Source organism: Gopherus flavomarginatus, chromosome 6 (genome assembly GCF_025201925.1).
Source record: "Gopherus flavomarginatus isolate rGopFla2 chromosome 6, rGopFla2.mat.asm, whole genome shotgun sequence".
Lineage (NCBI taxonomy): Eukaryota > Metazoa > Chordata > Testudines > Testudinidae > Gopherus > Gopherus flavomarginatus.
In genome coordinates this window covers 266,408-286,667 of record NC_066622.1, presented here as the reverse complement: position 1 = coordinate 286,667, position 20,260 = coordinate 266,408, and the positions used below count along the sequence as shown (strand labels likewise).

General features: G+C 47.7%; 1 protein-coding gene across 13 annotated transcripts in view; it reads right to left on the bottom strand.

Annotated features, from left to right (window-relative positions):
* Positions 1-20,260, bottom strand: part of PLXNB1 (plexin B1) — a 244,001-nt gene that overhangs the window by 30,927 nt on the left and 192,814 nt on the right. For 12 of the 13 annotated variants that reach the window (XM_050959798.1, XM_050959796.1, XM_050959797.1 and 9 more), the window contains 12 exons: positions 18,819-19,061; positions 14,646-14,822; positions 13,760-13,908; positions 12,309-12,409; positions 11,187-11,404; positions 10,747-10,925; positions 8,932-8,998; positions 7,402-7,548; positions 6,418-6,595; positions 4,455-4,558; positions 2,859-2,943; positions 2,214-2,380 (listed from right to left, as the gene is read on the bottom strand). In XM_050959798.1, coding sequence (XP_050815755.1) covers positions 2,214-2,380; positions 2,859-2,943; positions 4,455-4,558; positions 6,418-6,595; positions 7,402-7,548; positions 8,932-8,998; positions 10,747-10,925; positions 11,187-11,404; positions 12,309-12,409; positions 13,760-13,908; positions 14,646-14,822; positions 18,819-19,061 — 1,815 coding nt within the window. The remainder of the gene's footprint in view (positions 1-2,213; positions 2,381-2,858; positions 2,944-4,454; positions 4,559-6,417; positions 6,596-7,401; positions 7,549-8,931; positions 8,999-10,746; positions 10,926-11,186; positions 11,405-12,308; positions 12,410-13,759; positions 13,909-14,645; positions 14,823-18,818; positions 19,062-20,260) is intronic. The other variant, XM_050959801.1, reaches the window with a different exon arrangement.

Genomic DNA, 20,260 nt, shown 5'->3' with positions numbered 1-20,260 from the left:
AACCAGTTTTGAGCTTGAGAGAAGGGATGATGGAGGCAAGCGCTGCCACCCTGAATGTGAGATGGTGTCTGCATTTGTTCTGTCTTCTTGGGTCTAGGATGGGATAAAGACCCCCCACCCTTTTTTACTTCAAGATAAGGAAATCTCAAGAATAGAACCTCTTCCTCTGAACTCCAGAGATGCCTCCTCTTTGGCTCCTAGGCAAAGCAGAGAAGACACATATATCTTTGGCTTTTTTTGCCCTGAAAAGGGATGTGGGGCAAGGCCTGAAATTGGATGGTATAGCCATCAGAGACAACAGACAGAAGAGTGCTGGAAGTTGTCAGAATCCATGCCTAGTGGAAGAACGTAAGCCAGCATCCAAAACACAGGGTGTGGGGAGGGCTCCTGAGTGGTTCAAGTGTGGCTCTTCACCTGGACAATAAATGCACCTAGATCTACAAGAGGCTTCATGAGGGCAAACACATCTCTTATTTCTCTGCTGAAGCCAAAACAGAACTGGCATAGATGGGCCAGCTCATTCCAAGCCATATCTGCCACCAGACATCAGAACCAGGCTGCATACATTGCAGCTGATCCTGAGGCCTGCCAGACTCTCTGTAGAGCCACCTCTGCATTGTAAGTTCAGCGTGGGTCATCAAAGGTTGTCACAAAGGCCCTCAGGAAAGTGTCCCAAGTGGTCAGTATGCCACCTTTGCCTGATCCATCAGGCAGGCATTGGGCCATAGCAGGAAATGGTGCCTGCACTGGCTCATAGAACTCTGAAACTGCTCGGGGTCCCATTGTAGCACTCTGGTAGCAATACCCTGGGTTTGGGTTCTGAAGGCAACATGGGCCATGGGGCTGTGGGAGATGTTCCCACTTGCAGTCCTGTGGTCTGTTCTTGCAGTGAGCGGTTTTCTGCCTGAAGCTGATCCACTGTGGCCAGTAAGGCTTGGTTTTTCTGCCTATAGACCAGTGATCTGCTCCTGGAGACTCAGTGTATCCATGGGCCCTGCGGTGCTGTACTTGTGGACTCCATACCTTTTTCTGGTAGGATAAGCCTATGAGGAGACCAAAGGGGTCTAAGCAAACTGTAATGCCCAGGGGCTGAGGTGAGCTGGGGGGCAATCCAGAGCAGTAGTCAAGAGCTGCTGAGACAGCTTACTCTTCCTGTTAAGAGTTTTATATTGTACAGGTACCCAATAAGAGTGTCGCTTGTCCATTCACTCAGGGGCCTGGCTCCTTTAGGCCTTTAGCATGAAGGCTGTTGGTCAGGGGTGCTGATTCAATGCATCGCCATGGCACAGCAGCTAAGGCTGGCACCTAAGAACCTGGCGGGCTGGGTTCAGTACTGGGGTCCTGATGATTGATTGAGGAGTTATAGCTTCAGACGGGTGTCCCAGGTCTTCCTCATTCTTGTGGAGAATGAAAAACACAGCGAGCTGCAACCTAGCACATGGCTTTCATCAAGACAAAAACCATACAGTGGCTGTGACCATCTGCGAGTGGAATGAGACCATTGCAGGATGGACATGGTTTGATGCTCAAGGCCTCTGAATCTGGCATTTTGGCCCAGACAGAGGCACAGAGGACAAAGGAACAAATCAAATTTAGCTTTTTGGGTTTTTTATATGTCTAGAATAAAATAAAATATGGGGGAATTTTAAAGAGAGTTAACCATAACTACCTAATTTTTTGCAGCTGAAGCTAAGAGCAGCAGGCAAATGCCACTCATTCCATCCTGTTGCTGCAGGAGGTAAGAAGGGACTGAATGACGATTCCAACGGTCCTGCCTTTTATGCTGTTGGAGGAGAGGTGCACGAGCATGTGCATGGTGCAGGCATGACCCAATGGACATTGATGTTCAAAGGATTCTGATCTCACATGTATGGGGCACATCCACCTAAAGTGGGATCCACATGGACATATACTTGAAGAAGAATATGAGAATAACAACACTTCTCTCCTTTAGAAGGCTGTTGGAAGGCTAACTCCCTTAGCATATGTAACTTAGATATTATGGTATTGGAGTTACAGGGAAGCCAACAAATAAATATATCAGTAATCTTGGCAGCAAAGAATTATTTCCTCATGTGCAGTGCTGCACAGCTGGCAAAACACACCCTGGGGCTTGAGGGTTTAGCACCAAAGCATCAAGCCTTGGCCATTGTGGAAGGAAGTATCCTAGGCATGACCTAGCTTAGCTAATCCAACATTATGTTCTTTCCTACCTTCATGGAGAGGAGACGTGTCAAATAAATTTCAGGAATGGCCTTGGCTCGCTCCCGATCCCGTAAGCTTCCTCGCCTGTGTTTGGGGAGCTCTGGCTCTTCAGTTGGTTTTACTAGATGCCAAAGTTTTATTCCACCCTCATCTGCATCCTCCAGCATCGGCGTTTCTGAAACACAAATACTACTGAAATCTCTAGGCTTCTCTCAGAGACTGGCCACAGTGCTCGGAGCCACTTGCTGCCCTTACAAGAAAAAACAAGATTTCTCTGCACTAAGGGAACATGCAGCAAGATAGGGATTGTGCCCAGGCCCTAGGTTTATTAACTGGTGGGCCTATTAGCTATGGATTGCACCCAGCCTCTGCGGTTAGCAACCAGAAGATTCCAGCTCAAGCTGGACTCTCCTTGCTGGCCCTGCCTGCTCCCCTATTTTTAGGGGCCTCTGGCTCCCAGACACTTACAGAAGCCCCCGGTGCCGACAGTTTGGATATCCTGTCAATGCTAATAGTGAGGAAGGCCCAACTCACCCAGTAGCTATTGGGTGTTACCATAACGTTAGACTTATTGCCTGGGAGAACAAAGTCCTAGCTTGCAAGCTGATGAGCTCTGTGAAACTATTTTATAAGGCCTTTAGCATCAGACTCACTCTCTCCAGGGATGTAATCCTGATTCTCCCTGGGGATATGTTTGGTCAGACGTGGGACCAGAGCTACAGTTGCTCCATCAGGCACCTGTGTACAAGCAGAATTCGGGTTAACAATATTCTACACATTTCTTCTTCTCAGTGTGACAGGCAGACTTTATAAAGTACAACAGCCCACCCACAAGGAGGAATGGTCTCCTGGTTAGAAGTGGGGACTAGGACTCATGCCCCAGGGCTCCATTCCTGGCTCTGCTACTGACTCACTCTGTGAGCTTGGTAAAGGTTCTTCAACACTTCATGCCTCGGTTTCCCCATCTGTAAAAAGGGCTGTGAGGGTCAATGATGTCTGTCAGATGTTTCAAGGCAAGGTATTTTAAGCATTATTTTTCATTTCCAGCAGCCTGATCCCAGCTCTGGAGACCATCATCTGCTATACTGGGCATGTGGCCCTTATATTGACTTCAACCAGTAAGCCTGTCTCCTGCTGACAGAAGAGCTACACAATTGCAGGTCTGCAACATGGTGTATCGACAATGACAGAAGTGAGATACAGTCTAGTGCAACCCAACTTCTACAACAGGGGTAGGCAACCTGCAGCACGCCAGCTGATTTTCAGTGGCACTCACACTGCCCGGGTCCTGGCCACTGGTCTGGGAGGCTCTGCATTTTAATTTAACTTTAAATGAAGCTTCTTAAACATTTTAAAAACCTTATTTACTTTACATATAACAATAGTTTAGTTGTATATTATAGACTTAGAGAAAGAGACCTTCTAAAAACATTAACATGTATTACTGGCACGCGAAACCTTAAATTAGAGGGAATAAATGAAGACTCGGCACACCGCTTCTGAAAGGTTGCCGACCTCTGTTCTACAACCTTAAATAAAAAGATACTAGGAAAGAAGGGGGAGAGCAGTATAGAGGGAGAGTGATGGCAGATACTGCAGTGAAGGGTGCATTTGACAGAGGCTAAAGAAGAAGTGGAAGATAATGGTCCATTCTGGCCTTAGAATCAATTACATAGAATGAAGTGCTGAACAGCACAGTTACTGTTTCCTAGCCCCACAAATTTTCCAAGTGCCCAGAAAGGGACCCATTTGTCTAACCATTTTTCCTCACATTCCCAAAATCCTTGTGTGACTGCTGCTTGTTTCTTTGAAGGTGACAAATCTATGGTAGGAGTAGGAAGAGGTGCACCAAATTTGCTTTCAATTGTGAGTGAAGGTAGAATTTGTGTCTCAATTTCCAGAGTCAAAGGACTCAGGCGCTAACCAACAGATCCACCAAGCCTGCTCTGATTACAGCATCTCCAGAAATTAGCTTAGGGATATACATTCAAAACATCAGACACCTGTTTGCCTCCCCAGCATCCATGCCTCAGGTTGTCAGAGGTGGAGATGCAGAGTACAGAGGAGGTTACACTGTCTGAACAGCAGTTCCTGTGTCAGGAGCAAGTCAGAGGCTTCACCACATCACAGGTGCGGCTAGAAAGATTCTTTAAATGGGATCAGGCAGGAGTCAGATCTAGAGGTGGAATGTACACCTGAAATCGAAGGTCACTGAGAAGGGGAAGGGAAGGAGGATGCTCAGTTCTGACCTTGTAGTGCTGAAGAGTGTTCAGGCGCTTCCAGGTTCCCTGAATGACAGAGGTCACATCCTCATCGGAAAGGATCAGGTGACCAGCCAGACCTGATCTCCACTCTACAGTCATCAAAACATAGAAAACGGAAAATAAAAATAAAATGTTTACTGTGAAAGCTGAACCGTCTTTAACACTTTCTTGTATATTTCACTTTCAATATGCAGAAACCAGGTAAGACTAACAACATGCCAGAACTGTATCAGCAGTGCACTGCATGAGCGCTGAGAGTTTAATGTCGTAGTTGTTAGGAAATGCGGGGTAAAGGTCCAGCAGCAACAAACTCTATCCCTTTGGATATGTACATCGCAATAACGTAACCATGCAACTTCTGTGCTATAATACAAAACAGTACAAATGTGCAGCATATGTTACAGAAAAAAGGTATGTTTAAAGGTTCTGTGTCTATTAGGATTGTTACTTACTATTTTATAATATTATTTGACATTGGGCAGCAGATTATTGTCAGAATGTCTGGAATGTCACAGAAGTTATGAAGATATTGTCCTTGACCCCAAAGAACTTTAAATTAGTAAAGGCAACCCAGCCACCCTGCTAGTGCAGACATGGGCATCTTATCCTTGCCTGGCACTCATTGTGCATAGGCTACAAACTTTCTAAAGCTGTGATCACAACAGCCTCTCTGTGCATAGGAGAGAGAGGCCCGACAACCTGTTTGCGGCTGCTGCTCCCGCTGCCTTCTTTCTACCTGCCTGCATCCGTGGATTAATTGCTGCAATGGCGATGGATGGTTTTAATGAAGAGTGGAGTTCTAAGTGCTACAGAATTCAATATAGGGGAAACTCAGACTTGTGTTTTCAGCCTTCCCTGCCAATCTAAATCTGAGCTTTCAGCATCAATATGGGATCATTACTCATTGTAATTCTGTTGGCCATAGTCATCCTCTCCCTCCCGACCAAGCAATGGCAATTATAGACAGGAAGATGGCTCCACATCCCAGATGGGAGAAGAGGGTGGCATGACAAGAAGTGTGTCCAGAATAAACTGCAATCTCTGAATCATGCAATGCATTACTGAGTGAGAGCATGTCCTATGAATACAGCGGTGTGCAGATGCCTCACTGCTGTCAACTGAGAAAAAGGAACAAAAGAGGAAGAAAAACTGGAGAGTTCACCCCCCAACAAGAGCCCTGCATTTCATTAGCCCACTTAGGGCCTGATCCTGAACTGCTGAAGTAAATGGGAATTCTGCCACTGACTTCAATAAGAGCAGGATTGAGCCTATAACCTTCTAGCACCTCTGCACTATTCCCATGCTGTCCCCTACACCCTGAGTACCCTCTCTGATCTTGTATGCTTTTCATAAACATCCCTTTCCTCATTCAAATCCTTCCTCAAAAGACCACCTTCCTCTACAACCTTCTGACAATAACCAGTCAGGCCCAGTAGCTACTTCCAGTGACAAAGGTGAAAAGTATCAGAGGGGTAGCCGTGTTAGTCTGGATCTGTAAAAGCAGAAAAGAATTCTGTGGCACCTTATAGACTAACAGACGTTTTGGAGCATGAGCTTTCGTGGGTGAATACCCACTTCGTCGGATGCATGTATTCACCCACGAAAGCTCATGCTCCAAAACTTCTGTTATTCTATAAGGTGCCACAGGATTCTTTGCTGCTTTTAATGGTGAAAAGAATACAAGGTACCTTGCAAACAAGAGGTGGCGGCAGCAGATTATAAGTATCCTCTTTTCCGCCCCACTTCCTGCTTTTATCCCTCTCCCCCATTGATGATGTCACACTGAATTCAGGCTAGAACGTAAGCTCCATGCAGCAGGGACTGTCTCCATTCACTGAATGGACAGTGTGAGGCACACCAATGGCACAGGAGACAGTTATTAGATATATTAGATAACTCCACTTTTCAACCTCATCATTGAGTCTTGGCATCAATGAATTGTGCTTACCAAGGTCCAGCGAGTCTGGGTCTGGGCGGTGACAATATGGCGTTCCTTTATAGATCTGATCTAGGATTTTCTCCTTCACCTGTGTTATAGTGTCACAGTCCAGCACTTTCACAGAGACACCCTGAGAATCCTCTGCCTCTCTCATAGTAGCTTCAGTTTGAGTCAGAGCATTTAAAGTCTGGGGAAAGAAAAGATAGCTGAAAGGGCTACACATAGTGATGAGCAACCACACCTGCACTCCCCTCCCCCCACAGTTACACTTACCATTAGCAAACCACTAATAAGTGATAATATTAATGATAAACCTTTTACATTTCCAGACCACTGGGGAAAGGAATACCATGAATATAATGAGCCAGATTCTCAGTCCTGCTTCAGTGGCATGAAGGGCATGTAAAGCTGGTTCAGCAGGCTTCCTGAAGATTGCCTCTATGTAGGGGATCTCCTCAGCTGGCAAAGAGTTGCTGTAGACTCTTATGGCCCCTCCTCCTTCTCCCATGATTCCACAGTGGATATAGCCAGTGAGGAGGAGATGTGGCTAGAGTACTGCTCTGCTCTGGCAGTCCCTGGCTGCTAGATCTCTTTAGGCCATCGATAGCAGAGCAGCTCTGAATGACACTGGGAACTATGCCAATCCCAGATTCTGGTGTAAAGCATGGCTTCCAGTGAGCAATAACAGGACACTAGCGAGAGAGTGGCTTTAGTTCTGACTCAGGGTAGATTAGGACAGTGGTTCTCAACCTTTTTTCATTTGCAGATCTCTAATAAATTTCAAATGAAGGTGAGGACCTCTTAGTATATATAGTTGAATTCCGTTCACTTAGTTTTCAGTCTAAGTCTTTCGTTGACCCATTAGACATAGTCCACAGACCCACAGGGGTCCGTTTACTACAGGTTGAGAACCACTGGATTAGGATGGTGTTTCATTGGTACAGAACAAGGAGGGAAGAGAATGCACAGAGATGTGCAGTAGGGAGTTCTCACCAGAGTCCGGTACTCTAAATCCTCTCGCAGAAGGCGGTTATCATTCAGGGTGTATTTGGCTTTCCCTGTCACCCAGTCCACTGGTCCCTTATCTACTTGGTGCTTGATTCCCCGGAAGAGCATATAGAGCGGCTCCCCGACAGAGTCCTGGCAGAGACAGAAAGAGGCTCAACTCTTGAGAGAAGTCACTTTCATTTTGCCTGACAGTGACCTCAGGCCTCAGAACATGGACTCCTTTACGCCCAGGAGCATAGCCAAAGGTACCAGTCAACAAAGCAACTCAAAGAATCCAAGTCGGAAGGTTCCACCCACCCCATCCCTGCTCCATGTTCTGGAAAAACGGTCTGGTGGCTAAGGCACTGAACTGGAATTCCTGAGACCTGGATTCAATTCCATGTGTGCCACAGCATCCCCGAGTGACCTGGGGCAAGACACTAGGCCTCAGTTTCCTCATCTGTAAAATGGAGGTCTGTAGTCAGGTTCACTTGGAAGCCTGCATAGGCCTTGGGGCAGATTATGGCTCAGCTGTTCCCCTAAGTCTGGGATGGCCTTGCTAGGCAGTCCACAAACCGAGCATCTGGGTTATGGTCCTTCATTCCCCAGTGCGCCCCAGGTTCTCCCAACCAGATGGAGGCATGGGACCTCTCCACCAGGTCTCAGTGCAGGGCCTAGAGGGGAAGGGACAAGGAGTGTTTCAGCACCCTCTGGCCAATTCATCAGACCAGCTTCCGCTGGGCCAACTCCTACCTCCTCATTCTCTCTTCAGTTTGGGATGTGGTCACAGCACTCTGCCTCTCCCTAGCAGAGTTCCCAATGAGTCCCAACAGTTCAAACAGCCAAATGGGGACTTCTCAGTTCACTTCTCAGGGTTCAGGTGTTCTCCATTGTCAGGGAGCAGGGGCCTCTGGCCAGGTCTTACCCACAGTCCAGACGCTTCTCCTGTAGGCTGCTCTTTCCCAGAAGCAGCAATCTGGCATCCTCCCTACAGTCAGCCTCTCCTTCACTATCCCCCTGCTTGACTGTCAGAGTCTCCTTTTACGCAGGTCCTCCATTTGGAGCATGCTCACCAGCTGCCAAGGGGTAAGGTCCTCTTGGCCCACAAATGTTCCTTCACTGCCTTAGCCTGTGTGTGGGGTCTGTAAACCCCAACACAAGCTCACACCTTTCCTCCTGCACAGGGGTGTTGTGCAGCTCATCCCACTAACGTGTGTGAGACACTCAGCCACTACAGTGGTCAGGCTGTCTCTGCTGGACCAACATGTGGGCATGCAAGAGTCCAGCTCAGCCCTTGGCAGCAGGCTTGTGGAAAAGTGCAGATGAGACAGGCTGATGGAGTGCTGGATGCTGTGCAATCTATGCTGTGGGCAACCCAGCTCTTCTTTCCTGCTCACTGCACACAGGGTAATTTGTGACACCATTTTAGCAGGCGCTCAGACTGCTGATCTATATTAGTGCAGCAGGGTTGGGGCATTCTTTTAGTCTCCATTTCTCTTGGCTTCCCCACTCTTCCCAGGGATGGAGAATTCTTACCCTTACAAAAGCATACAGACAGATGGACATCCAGTTGGTGAGCAGCTTCTCTACTACTGTTTCCGTCCTGAAAGAGAACCCCAGGCTGGTTACTGTATGTTACCCTCCACAGGGAGGCACTAGAGCAGAGAGTGGGGTGGATGATAAGGATCAGGACATGCTTTCTAGGCAAAGCCCATTTGAGGACCCCACCCGAGTACAAATTTCAAGGCTTCAGCCTGAATGAGGCACAGAACTTCTGGTGTGTGAACAGTAAGGCAAGCAATTAACCTGCAGTCACAAGAGGCCATTAATGCCTCTACAGGCTGCCCGAAGGACCCAAACATAGAATTCTGTGCTGTATCTCCAACTCCCTGCAATGGGAGAGAACTCACAACAGGGCAGTCAGGTGTCTATGCCCCTCAGCTATATCTCAGATCTATAGAAAGTGTGATTTAGGAATAAAAGGACCAGATTTCTTGCAAGGTACCAATCATGCCACCAGCTCATTGCAGAGGGAACAGGGTTTAGAAAAAGCTCAGCGCTGGCCTAACTGTGCTCCCACTGAAATCACGGGCTAAACTCCCAACAACTTTAACAGGAGCAGAGTTAAGCCAATGCTGAATGCTGTGAGAAACCCCAGCCTTCATGAGGAAATCACCTATGCATGCTGCCCTGTAACATCCAGCAGCACCTGCTACAAAACCCTGGCGTGAAGCTAATATCTGGGAATTGGGAGGATGAGATCTGACAAAAAATTCCCACTGAGACTTGTGTCTCTCCAGGTGGCTCGTTGCACACCTCCTCATCCACTCTATGGCAAAAATGCTTCCCTAAAAGCCCTGGTTCCAGCCCCTCCCTCACACAATATTCTACTCAGCCCCTCAGTCCCAGAAGATCCCACATGCTATATAACACAATATCACATATAAATCCATAGTTCCAGTTCCCTGCCCCCACAATATAACACAATATATCACAGACCCACATCCCAGCTCCTCCCCTACAATATCACACACAGACCCACAGTCCAAGCTCCCTGCCCCCCACAACATCACACACAGACCCACAGGGAGATTTCAAGGTACTTCTTGTGTGAAATGACTCAGCAGCAAAGGAGAAGTGACCTAGACAGAAGAGGGAGCACAAATTAAATGTCACCTCTAATTGTTGCAGGAAAGGACCAGAAGGGGATAAGATTAGAGTGGCAGGAGTCAGAAGGCAGGAAGCTGGTGAGTAGATGCCAGTCCCTGGAGAGCTTTGAAAACCAGGGAAACAATTCAGAACAGGATTCAGAGAAGGGCAGGAAGCTAGTGAAGGTGCCAAATGATAGGGGCGCCATGGCTCTGCTTCCTTGAGAAAGTGTCTGCCCACAGCGTTGCAGACCCAGTGACACTTAGAAAGCGATGATATAAGCAACCATCAAAAGGGAATTGTGCTTGACAAGACAGGAAGGGATATGAAGGTTGGCTAAGGGCTCAGCATAGCCCAGGGCAAGGGGAGACAGAAGAATGACCACATGGTAGAGAAGCTGAAAAAGGGAAATGGGGGCAGAAAAAAGGGAGTTCAGTGTATAGCATGAACATAGAGGAAGGAGGATCTGAATGAAGGATTCTTGCTCTGTCTCATCACTGTCTACAGCTGGGATTTCTGATTTCTGTTGCCTCCTCTTTGGTAGAGCTTCTTGTCTGGACACCTAGTGGATCTGTATCTGCTGCACAGCACATTGTCTCATTGTTACTACAGAGGGATTATGGAGCTCTATGACAGCCAAGAAAAGTTCTGTCCAGGAACCAGCCTGAAGACAGAGAGACTATTACTGAATCACTCACTCACCTTCGCAACATCAGCTTTGGGTTCTTGGCCACATACTGCTCAACGAGGTCATTCAAAAGAGTCTTTAGGATGTCAGTAAAGTACTCTAGCTTCCCATGCAATGAGACAGTGAGAAGCGATGCCACATAGGCCCGGTCCCTTGGAGAGAATGTGCGCTGGATTTCTAGAGTGTGGATAAACTAAAGAGAGAGAGAGAGTGTCAAAGATGAACGAATGCTCTAATCTATTAAAATAGGGTAACCACAGCTATGGACTTTCCCAGTAAGAGGTGTTGTAGATATGGGGAACATCCAGCTATTCCAGTCTCTTGCTTTCCATCAGGAGGCACTTTAAAGAATGCTGTAAGGGAGCTCACAGTCCCTTATGTCTCTCTTGGCAACAATTGCCTGTGAAATGGCACAGGAGCCAGTTACTGCAGGCAACTAAGGAAGGGATGTTACCTTGGTAAGGAAGAGTTTACTGTTGAGGAGGTTGGAGAGCTGCACCAAGCCCTGCTCCACTGTTTGCCGCCGACACTCAGGCATGTCCAGGCCCCTCTGCAGTGGTGACTCACGGTGTCCTGGAAAGAAAATGCGTTCTGCGTAGGATCTGTAATCTAGGAAGGGGATTCCGGTACCAACGAGGTCACTGGTGAGATCCATCATCTCCGTCATCAGGTCTGAAAATAAAGGGAGCTTCTGTGTTACAAAGTGTGTCCCAGAGCGTGGAACATGGGGCTGTGGGCTGGGAGGTAACTAGATCAAATGGGATGGAATTGACAAAGGAAACAGACAAGCTAAATATCAGTGAGATGCTTCATCCTGTGGAATCCTCTCCAAAAGGAAGGAGTGGAAGCCCTGTCATGTGGGGCATTTAAAACTAGACTGTTTGGAACACTGGCAAATGTTCTGTAGGGAGCTCTCCAGCCCTGGCTCCTGGGGAGGGACTGGAAAGTCTAACAGGTTGTTATTTTTGTTTACACCTGGGGGACATCATCTGAGTTTAAAAAAAGCAGAAAAAGCTCTACTAAGCAAACTAGTGATTGCTAAAGGATGATGTTTATTAAAGGACTGGCCTGGCGTTTAGTCAGGCTCAATGATAATAGGCGGTATCACAGGACAGAGACACAGTATTATACAGTCACTGCAGCACCATGACTTTCATGTATCTCATTGCTTTCCACCTCTAACTAAAAATCAGTAATAGTCTCTCCTGTAGCTTCTAGTGTCCTCCCCTCCCCGTGCTCCTTGCTGCTAGTGATAGAATTGCAGTTTGTGGATAAAGGGGGACACTAATGATCCCATCTCTAAATTCTGATGTTCCAGATGAAGAACTGCAGAGATCAGTATAGGCCAAACTCTGTTCCCAGTTACACAAGTGCCACTCCACTGACCTCAAGGGCATGTGGGCACCTGAGCAGAATTTGGCTGTACACTTTAACACGCTGACATGGGAAGGTGTATGATTGTTCACACAGAGGCAGCTACTGAGACAAGGTCCATAGGGTCTGGGACAGATGGAAGGGCCAGAAATGGTTCCCCAACACCTCTATTTGCAGCTGCAGGGGAGGGAAGTTCTCTTACCTGTGAACTCTTTTTTGCATCTGTCCCGAACACTTGTTTCCAGATTTTCCAACTGGATTTGAACTTTCTTGTAATCCCTTAGAGCCTGTTTGCTCTTCCTCCTGTAATGGGAAGGAGAGCTGGAGACCACCCGGCTGACTCACTGCAGATGGGATTTCCATCAGGCTGAGTTTAATTTAACTTAATTTAGATTTTGGTTTCTAAACTACCCCATGTCTACACATCTCAAGGGAAAAGATGTTCCCTCAAACTGTTCCTCAAACTGAGAAACGGATGGGCCTTACCACATATGCTAAAGAACAGAGGGCTGACTGGGCAAAAGAAGCTAGCGCAGAGCTGGATCACAAGTTGGGCTTGAGGGGCCCATCCTCTTCAGAAGAATGGAGTAGCCTCTCCCTTTTGAGGCCTCAAACTCATCCTTGCTCCTCAAGAGGGGACAAACTTCCTGGCTAATAACTCCAGGCTGCTCCAGACCAACCTGCTAATAACAGCATCCTACACTGGAACTCCCAGGCTGACAGTCTTTTTTAGACCAGACTATGTGATCACCTTCTGCACAGGAGCAACTCTCTGGTTTCCAGTTTCCGACTCTGTGTTATGTCTTATATGGAGGCAATCCTAAGTGCATCATTGGGGGCTTCCATAAAATTCAACCATGCGTCTAACTAATTTTTTATCTGTAGCATTTTTTGGAAATGAACTTAGGGCCTGCCTTCTCTTTCCATCGGCTCCTCCGGAAGATCTCAACTGTGGAGTTGGTAGTGGTGGCAAAGGAGGGTCTGTCATAGTAAATCCATGTGCCCCAAGAGGGAGCAAAATAGGGGGAGGTATTTCTGAACATTGGATAGACCATAACACCCAAGAGCAGAGGCCAGTGGCATAAATCCTTCTGCAAACCCTCAGCTTACACTGGAAGGTGTGTCTGAGGTTTACTTGCAAACTCTGAACTCCAGAGGCAAGTGGCCTTTCAGGTGGGAGGTCTGTCACCAAGGCCAAATCTGCACCCTCTGAAGTCCAATGGGAAGGCTGCAGAGTCTCACCCAAAGTAAGGAAAACTGAGGGACTAAATTAGGTCCCAAATGTAGAGACCTAGCTGTGCCCATTGGACATTCCTGTTGAAGGTGATCAGGGTGCCAAAAGATCCTGCAAACCATCACTGAAGGTACGTCTACAAACAATCCAAGGTGTGCTTGCAGCTAAGCTAGGCATACCCATGCTAGCTTTAAGCTGGCCAGCATGCTAAAAATAGCAGCGAAGAGGCAGTGGCACAGGCTTCAGCATGGGCAGTGCAAGACACCCAGGGACCTGGGTACATACTCATGTTGCTGAAGCTTGGGCAGCCATGTCTTCACTGCTATTTTCAGCAAGATTGCAGTTAGGCTGGGTATGCCTTCCAGATCTGCAATTATCCCTCCAGAGGCAGCATAGACACACCCTCAGGCACTTCTCACCTGTAGATGAAGACAATGATCAGGACAATCAAAGCAACAAAGGAGGCTCCAACACCCAAGCCAATCTGGGCCTCCAGGGGGAAGGTGAGTTGGCTCTCTGTGTCATATTGCACTCTGCCCAGCAGGAAGTTCAAATTCCCCATCTGCACCTGCAGAAGAAATGCAAGCCCAGGCAAGATCAGCACATCAGACTCTCCTCATCCTGCAGAGTGAGTCATGGACTCCAAGGGGAATGTTTGACTGTCCTGCCCTACCCCACACCACTATCAGCACCACAACAAGCACCTCTGTCTCCCCCTCTCCCCTACCACCAGCGCCCTCGACTCTCCCTCTCCCGCACCAGTGCCTCTGTGTTCCTCTTCCCCTCCCCCCACCAGTGCCTCCATCTTCCCTTCCCCCCACCAGTGCCTCCATCCTCCCTTCCCCCCACTAATGCCTCCATCTTCCTTTTCCTCACCACCATCAGTGTTTGTCTCTTCCCTCCCTCCCCACCAGAACCTGTCTCCCTACCACCTCCCCCTCCCCCATCTCCATTTCCCCCTTTCCCCACCACCTGCACCTCCGCCTCCTCCTCCCCCACCACTAGTGCCTCTGCAAATAAAAGACCCGCAGCAGCAAGTCTCAAGGCACAGGTCAACTGACTTCGGCTCACGCTATGGAGCAAAAAACAGCAGTGCTGAAACCCAGGGAAGGTGAAAAGGGTCTCAGAGCCCTGGGTCTCTCAGCCAGGGGAAGTGAAGAGCATAGAACGAGCACAGTCAGTTAACCCAGGCTCTGAGACTCATTGCTGCGGGGTTTTTATTGCTTTGTAGATCTCTTCTCCCACTGTTTCAGTATTTACACTCCCACACCCACTGCTGTCTCTGCTGCTTAGCTGAGCTCTTACTGTAAACTCTGGGAGCGAGTCTGTTCCCTCCGGCTTTGTGCGATGTTGTGGAGCTGGCTGCTCGGACGGAGGTTCACAGTACAGATGATTCCTTGTTAGGGTTTTTACAACACAGACCCCTTCCCCAATCATGGCCACCACTTCCTCCTTGAAAATGGCCAGGTCCAGATTTTCACCCTAGAATACAAGTGGAAATGGATATAAAACCTGGGCCTCTCTGGGAAGGCAGCTCTGCATAACCCCTCGCTTTAGAGGGGCTGCACAGGATTTAACAGGTCAGTCACAACAGGGCAAGCTGAGAGTTCTACAAATGCCCTATTAACTCTCTCCCTAATCTCACCAGGAAGTAAGCTTGCCATCTGGGAGCAGGCGGCATGAAACCCTAAGAAGATGAAGGTGCTATGCATGAACAGGCATCCTCTGCACTGGAGATGATGGAAAACCAAACCTGCAGATATTCAAATAAGAAAAAGGCCTACATAAAAAAATCTCATCCATCATTATAGAATGTCACTGTTAAAAATGTGTGCCTAATTTCTGATTGGAATGGGTCTAGCTTCAGCTTCCATGATTTAGTTGGTGTTGGTCCTGCTTTGAGCAGGGGACTGGACTAGATGACCTCCTGGGGTCTCTTTCAACCCTAATATTCTATGATTCCATGATTCCAGCCATTCGTTCTTTTTCTGTCTCTCTCTGCTAGATTAAGGAGCCCTTTAGTACTGGGTAATTTTTCCTTGTGATGGTACTTATACACTGTAGTCATGTCATCTCTCAAGCTTCTTTTTAATAAACATGTAGAGCTCTTTAAGTCTCTCACTGCAATCTATTTTCTCGACCCTTCTAATAATTTTTGTGGCTCTTCTCTGTGCCTTCTCCATTTTTTCCAAAATCTTTTTAAAATGTGGACATCAGAACTGCATGCAGTATTCCAGTATCAATCTCACCAATGCCGTATACAGAGATAAAATCACCTCCCTCCGTTTGTACAGCCAAGGATCACATTAGTCCTTTTTGCCCCAGCATTGCACTGGGAGCTCAGGTTCAATTCCTTGTTCACTAGGACTCTGAGATTCTTTCCAGAGTCACTGCTTTCCAGGATACTGTCTTTGCACTTGGCTCTATTAAAATGCATTTTGCTTGAACGGGCCCAGCTTACCAAGTGATCCAGATTGCTGTGTACGACTGCCCTGGCCTCATCATTATTTAACACATTGTCAATCTTTGTGTCAGCTGCAAATTTTATCTGTAGTGATTTTATATTTACTCTCCAATCTCAGATGAATTGCACCAGACTTAGTACAGACCCTTTGAAGAACCCCACTATAAAGTCTGCCATTCAGTAATGATTCCTCATGACAACTACAATTCTTATATGTGCTTTGTTGATATTGTATGGTTCTAATTTTTTAATCAGAATGTGACGAGGTACGAAGACAAGTGCTGTAAAAAGTTTAAGTATATTACAGCTTTATCAACCAAACCTGTAATCTCGAAGAATGAAATCAGGTTTGTTTGATAAGACCTTGCAGCGAAGCAGTGGGATACCCCACAGACCCGCTGAGAGACGAGCCTCCCCTAACACCAACGTGAGCAGAGGTCACGGCGCAGACCCGGAAGTATAAAAGCTCACCCGCAGAGCTCAGTGAAAAACCAGCTGCAGCAGAGGCCAGATGTCGGCGACCGAGCTCCCTCTTGGGAGACAGCAGCAGGCTGCAGCCAGCTGGAGCTTGCACCCAGCCAGCTGAGCCTGCCCCGCGCTCGCTACCCCGAGGAGGACTGGCCGAGCCTGCCCCGCGCTCGCTACCCCGAGGAGGACTGGCCGAGCCTGCCCCGCGCTCGCTACCCCGAGGAGGAGCTGAGCCTTCCCCGTGCCAGCTACCCAGAGGAGGAGCTGAGCCTGCCCTTCACTGCCTACCCCAAGGAACCGATGCTGTTCGAGACAGCCGAGGACGCGAGCACGACCCAGGTACCCTACGAGGGGGAGTGCGGAAGTAGACCGGGGGCAGCTGACCCATCTGGCTGCAGCACTGCCTTAACCTATGTCAGTGTTGTGCGGCCAGGATCTCCACTGATGGCAGTGAGTCTTTGCTGCTGCTAGGGCCCCAGGCTGGGACGCAGTGGAGAGGGAGGGCCTGCGTCCCCCCTGCCACCCACTCCTTGGGTGGCAGACTCCTGCTTTTCCCTGGCCTGGAGAGGCTAGGACCTTCTGTTATGTAACTACTGATTCGGCCCCTGCTTAAAGGCCTGAGTCTCTGACTGTCTGCTGGCTACCCTGCCTTGACCTAGGGCCTGGGCCGCCATTTGACTATTGACTCAGCCCCCGCTCCAACGGCCTGAGCCCCTAACCGAGTCTGCATTATTCTCCCCCCACGACCGCAGAGCCGACGGCTGGCGGACTAGAGCGAGAGCCACAGCCTCGCTGAGAGATGAACTGCGGCAAAGCCGCACCACAGATCTATTTTCCATAAAATCATGTTGACTGGCACTAATTATATTCTTATCTTTTAATTGTTAATAAATTGAATACCATATCAGCTTTTTCATTATTTGTCCAGGTCTGATATCAGCTTAACTGACCTATAGTTACCTGAATCATCCCATTTGCGCTTTTTGACTACTGGCACAACACTTGGGCTACGTCCAGACTACCCGCCGTATCGGCGGGTTAAAATCGATTGCTCGGGGATCGATATATCATGTCTCATCTAGATGCGATATATCAATCCCCGAGTGCGCTTATATCGATTCCGGAACTCCATCAACCCCAACGGAGTTGCGGAATCGACAGGGAGAGCTGCGAACATAGATCCCGCGCGGTGAGGACGGGTGAGTAATCCGATCTTGGATATTCGACTTCAGCTACGTTATTCATGTAGCTGAAGTTGCGTATCTAAGATCGATTTCCCCCCGTAGTGTGGACCAGCCCTAGCACTCTTCAGTCTTTTCGAATTTCCCCACTATTCCAATATTCATTAAAAATTAACATCAGTGGGACGGAGATCTCCTCAGTCACTTATTTTACCGTTCCTAAGTGCAAATTATCCGGGGCTGGTGGCTTAAACATGTTTATCCCTAGGAGATATTGTTTACCATTTTCTTTAGTTACTAATGAACAGGAAAGCAGTTCAACATCTTCATGTGATATGAGTACATCATCCTGTTTCTTTCCAAATACAGAACAGACAAATTTAGTTAACACTCCTTTTCATACTCTGTATGCAGCTGGCCTCCTGATCCAGAGTCTTCTTCCAGACACAGTTTTATCCTAAAAATGCAAAACCTCAAACACAAACAGTTCCTGAGCCCACTGTAGGCTATAGGTCCCAGTGGCTTTCCCCTTTGCCTATCTCAGAGCCTACTGCAAGAGTCTGTCTCTCTCCTGCTGCTCTTCAGTCCTCCTCCAGACCATCTGTCTGGAAGTTATCCTTCCACAGCACCTAGCAGAGAAGCCAACTGCTCTTCTGCAGCTTCCACTACTAACTAAGCTCTCAGTAGGCACATCAGCCGGGCCTAAGAATTTAACAGGGTCACATGATACCTAGCCAATCATAACCAATTGGGAGAGTAGCTGATCTGTCACAGGCGAAGCTGGACACAACTCCCCTTCAAGGGCAAGTCGTTCCATGATAGCATCATTATTAACAGTTATACCATCTCCATCTAGTAATGGGCCTATACCATTGCTAGGATTTGTTGTTCCTTATATATTTAAACACCCTTTCATGTCCTTCATCTCCCCTGTCATAGATTCTTCCCTGATGTCTTTATCTTTCCAATCAATTTTCTACACTTCATAACTTCTAATTGCTATCAATTGCTGTCTATTTCCCCTTTTTCCCATTTGTTCTGTATTGCCGTTTTATTTCTAATTGCTCTTCTCGAGCCCCATAGAACCCTCAGACAACAATGCATGGCACTAACAAGCTATGCACACAGCACAGGGCTCTTTTTTGTTGCACGCCTTCCCCAGCTGTCGACCATTTCTCATTGTGTGTCATATTGTATCTCCTTCAGTCTGTAGGCTAAAAGCAGGGATTGCCCGTCTTACCGTATGCCAGTGAAGTGCCATTAAGACCTACAGCACTGCCGGGATATCAGAACAGTCCCAGGCCATCACCTAGGAAGTAGGTTTATGTGGCGTTTATTGAGATTTTGAGCTGGTTGTAGCCTTACCTCCACAGAGATGACACTTCCTGGCTTGTGCCTATATGGTTTGGCAGGGTCCTCAGCATTCAGGGGTTTCAGGATTGGATTAACTTCATAGGAGAAGGGTGAGGGATGCAAGGACTTGAAATCGAAGCTTAGATTATCCAGAATAAATTCCAGTTTGACCTGGACAATCCGCAACAGCAGGTTAATGGCCGGAGTTTTACACAGGATAAGGTAGGAGGAGTTAATGAGACACAGTTCTTCAAACTAGGAGCAGAAGGGAAGAGAGTCAGGAATCTGAAAGAATAAGTCAGCCTCTGTTCTAACACTCCTGCTCCCTTGTGGCATCTCATCATCAGGGTTTTGTGAGACAAGTGTAAAGCAGAGCACAGGGATCCCTTGCACTCACCCTGTCTAGGTGCCATCCCAGTCACTCATCCCAGACGCAGAGGACAAGTCTGAACTTTAAGGGACTCTCCAGGTGATTTTAGTGGTCTCCCAACTCTTCGGGGCAGGGCATTCCTCATAGAGAGCTCTGAGCTCTAGCATTCACAGCCCCATTGATCTGACAAAACACGTTTATTTACTTTTGTGGCCAGTTGCAAAGCCCATGTGTTCACTGGGGTTTTCCGTGGTTCAGCTGCCTGGGAAGCTCCATACTTCTAAGGGGCTGAGGATGCTGCTGCTTCGATTTATCAATGATTTTTGTTCCTTTTGTTGCAATGTTTTTACATTTTGTAAACATGGCAAAACATTAATATCTAAATATATCAGATAGTCTCTGTTCTCCCACTGGAATTCATAGTCACAAATAATATCTGTCCAGAATGATGGGGAAATATGGCTTTCAATAAAGCATATGAATTGTCACAACAGAGCAGATCAATGGCCTGACCGGTCCTGCATCCTGTTAGGTGGCAATCCAGGATGTATCTAGTATACCCAGAAAGATTCACCCCATGGTCATGAGTGCTTTTTAAATGAGTATAATAATGCAACACCACCTATTTCAGAGAAAAGTGGCCACCTGACAACGCAATCTGCCAACTGTGCAGTAAGATTTGGTAGGGGATGGGCAGAGATCAGCATTTCAGAGGAAGTGAGGATGTGCACCAAGCCCTCCTTTGCTGCACATATCCTCACAAATGTAGAGCACATGTGCAGCAGTGGAGGTCCAGCTTGGTGTTGTACTATGGCTATCAGGCTGTTAAATGAAATCCTACTACATTGGAGCCCCTACTGATATGGACTCTATACAGTCTGAGACACTAGAGCAGCTTCTCACAGGAACTCTTCTTCTGGGGTAGTCATGGCGGCAGGTGAGGTGCTCTAAATGGCAGGCAGAATTGTGGGTATAACAACTTCATTTAACTTGAATTTTGTTGTCATCTCTCTGTGTGGGGCAGGGCCTTGGTATTGCTAAGGCAGAGCCATGCTAGGATAGGGTGCAGTCTATTTTTGTGGGG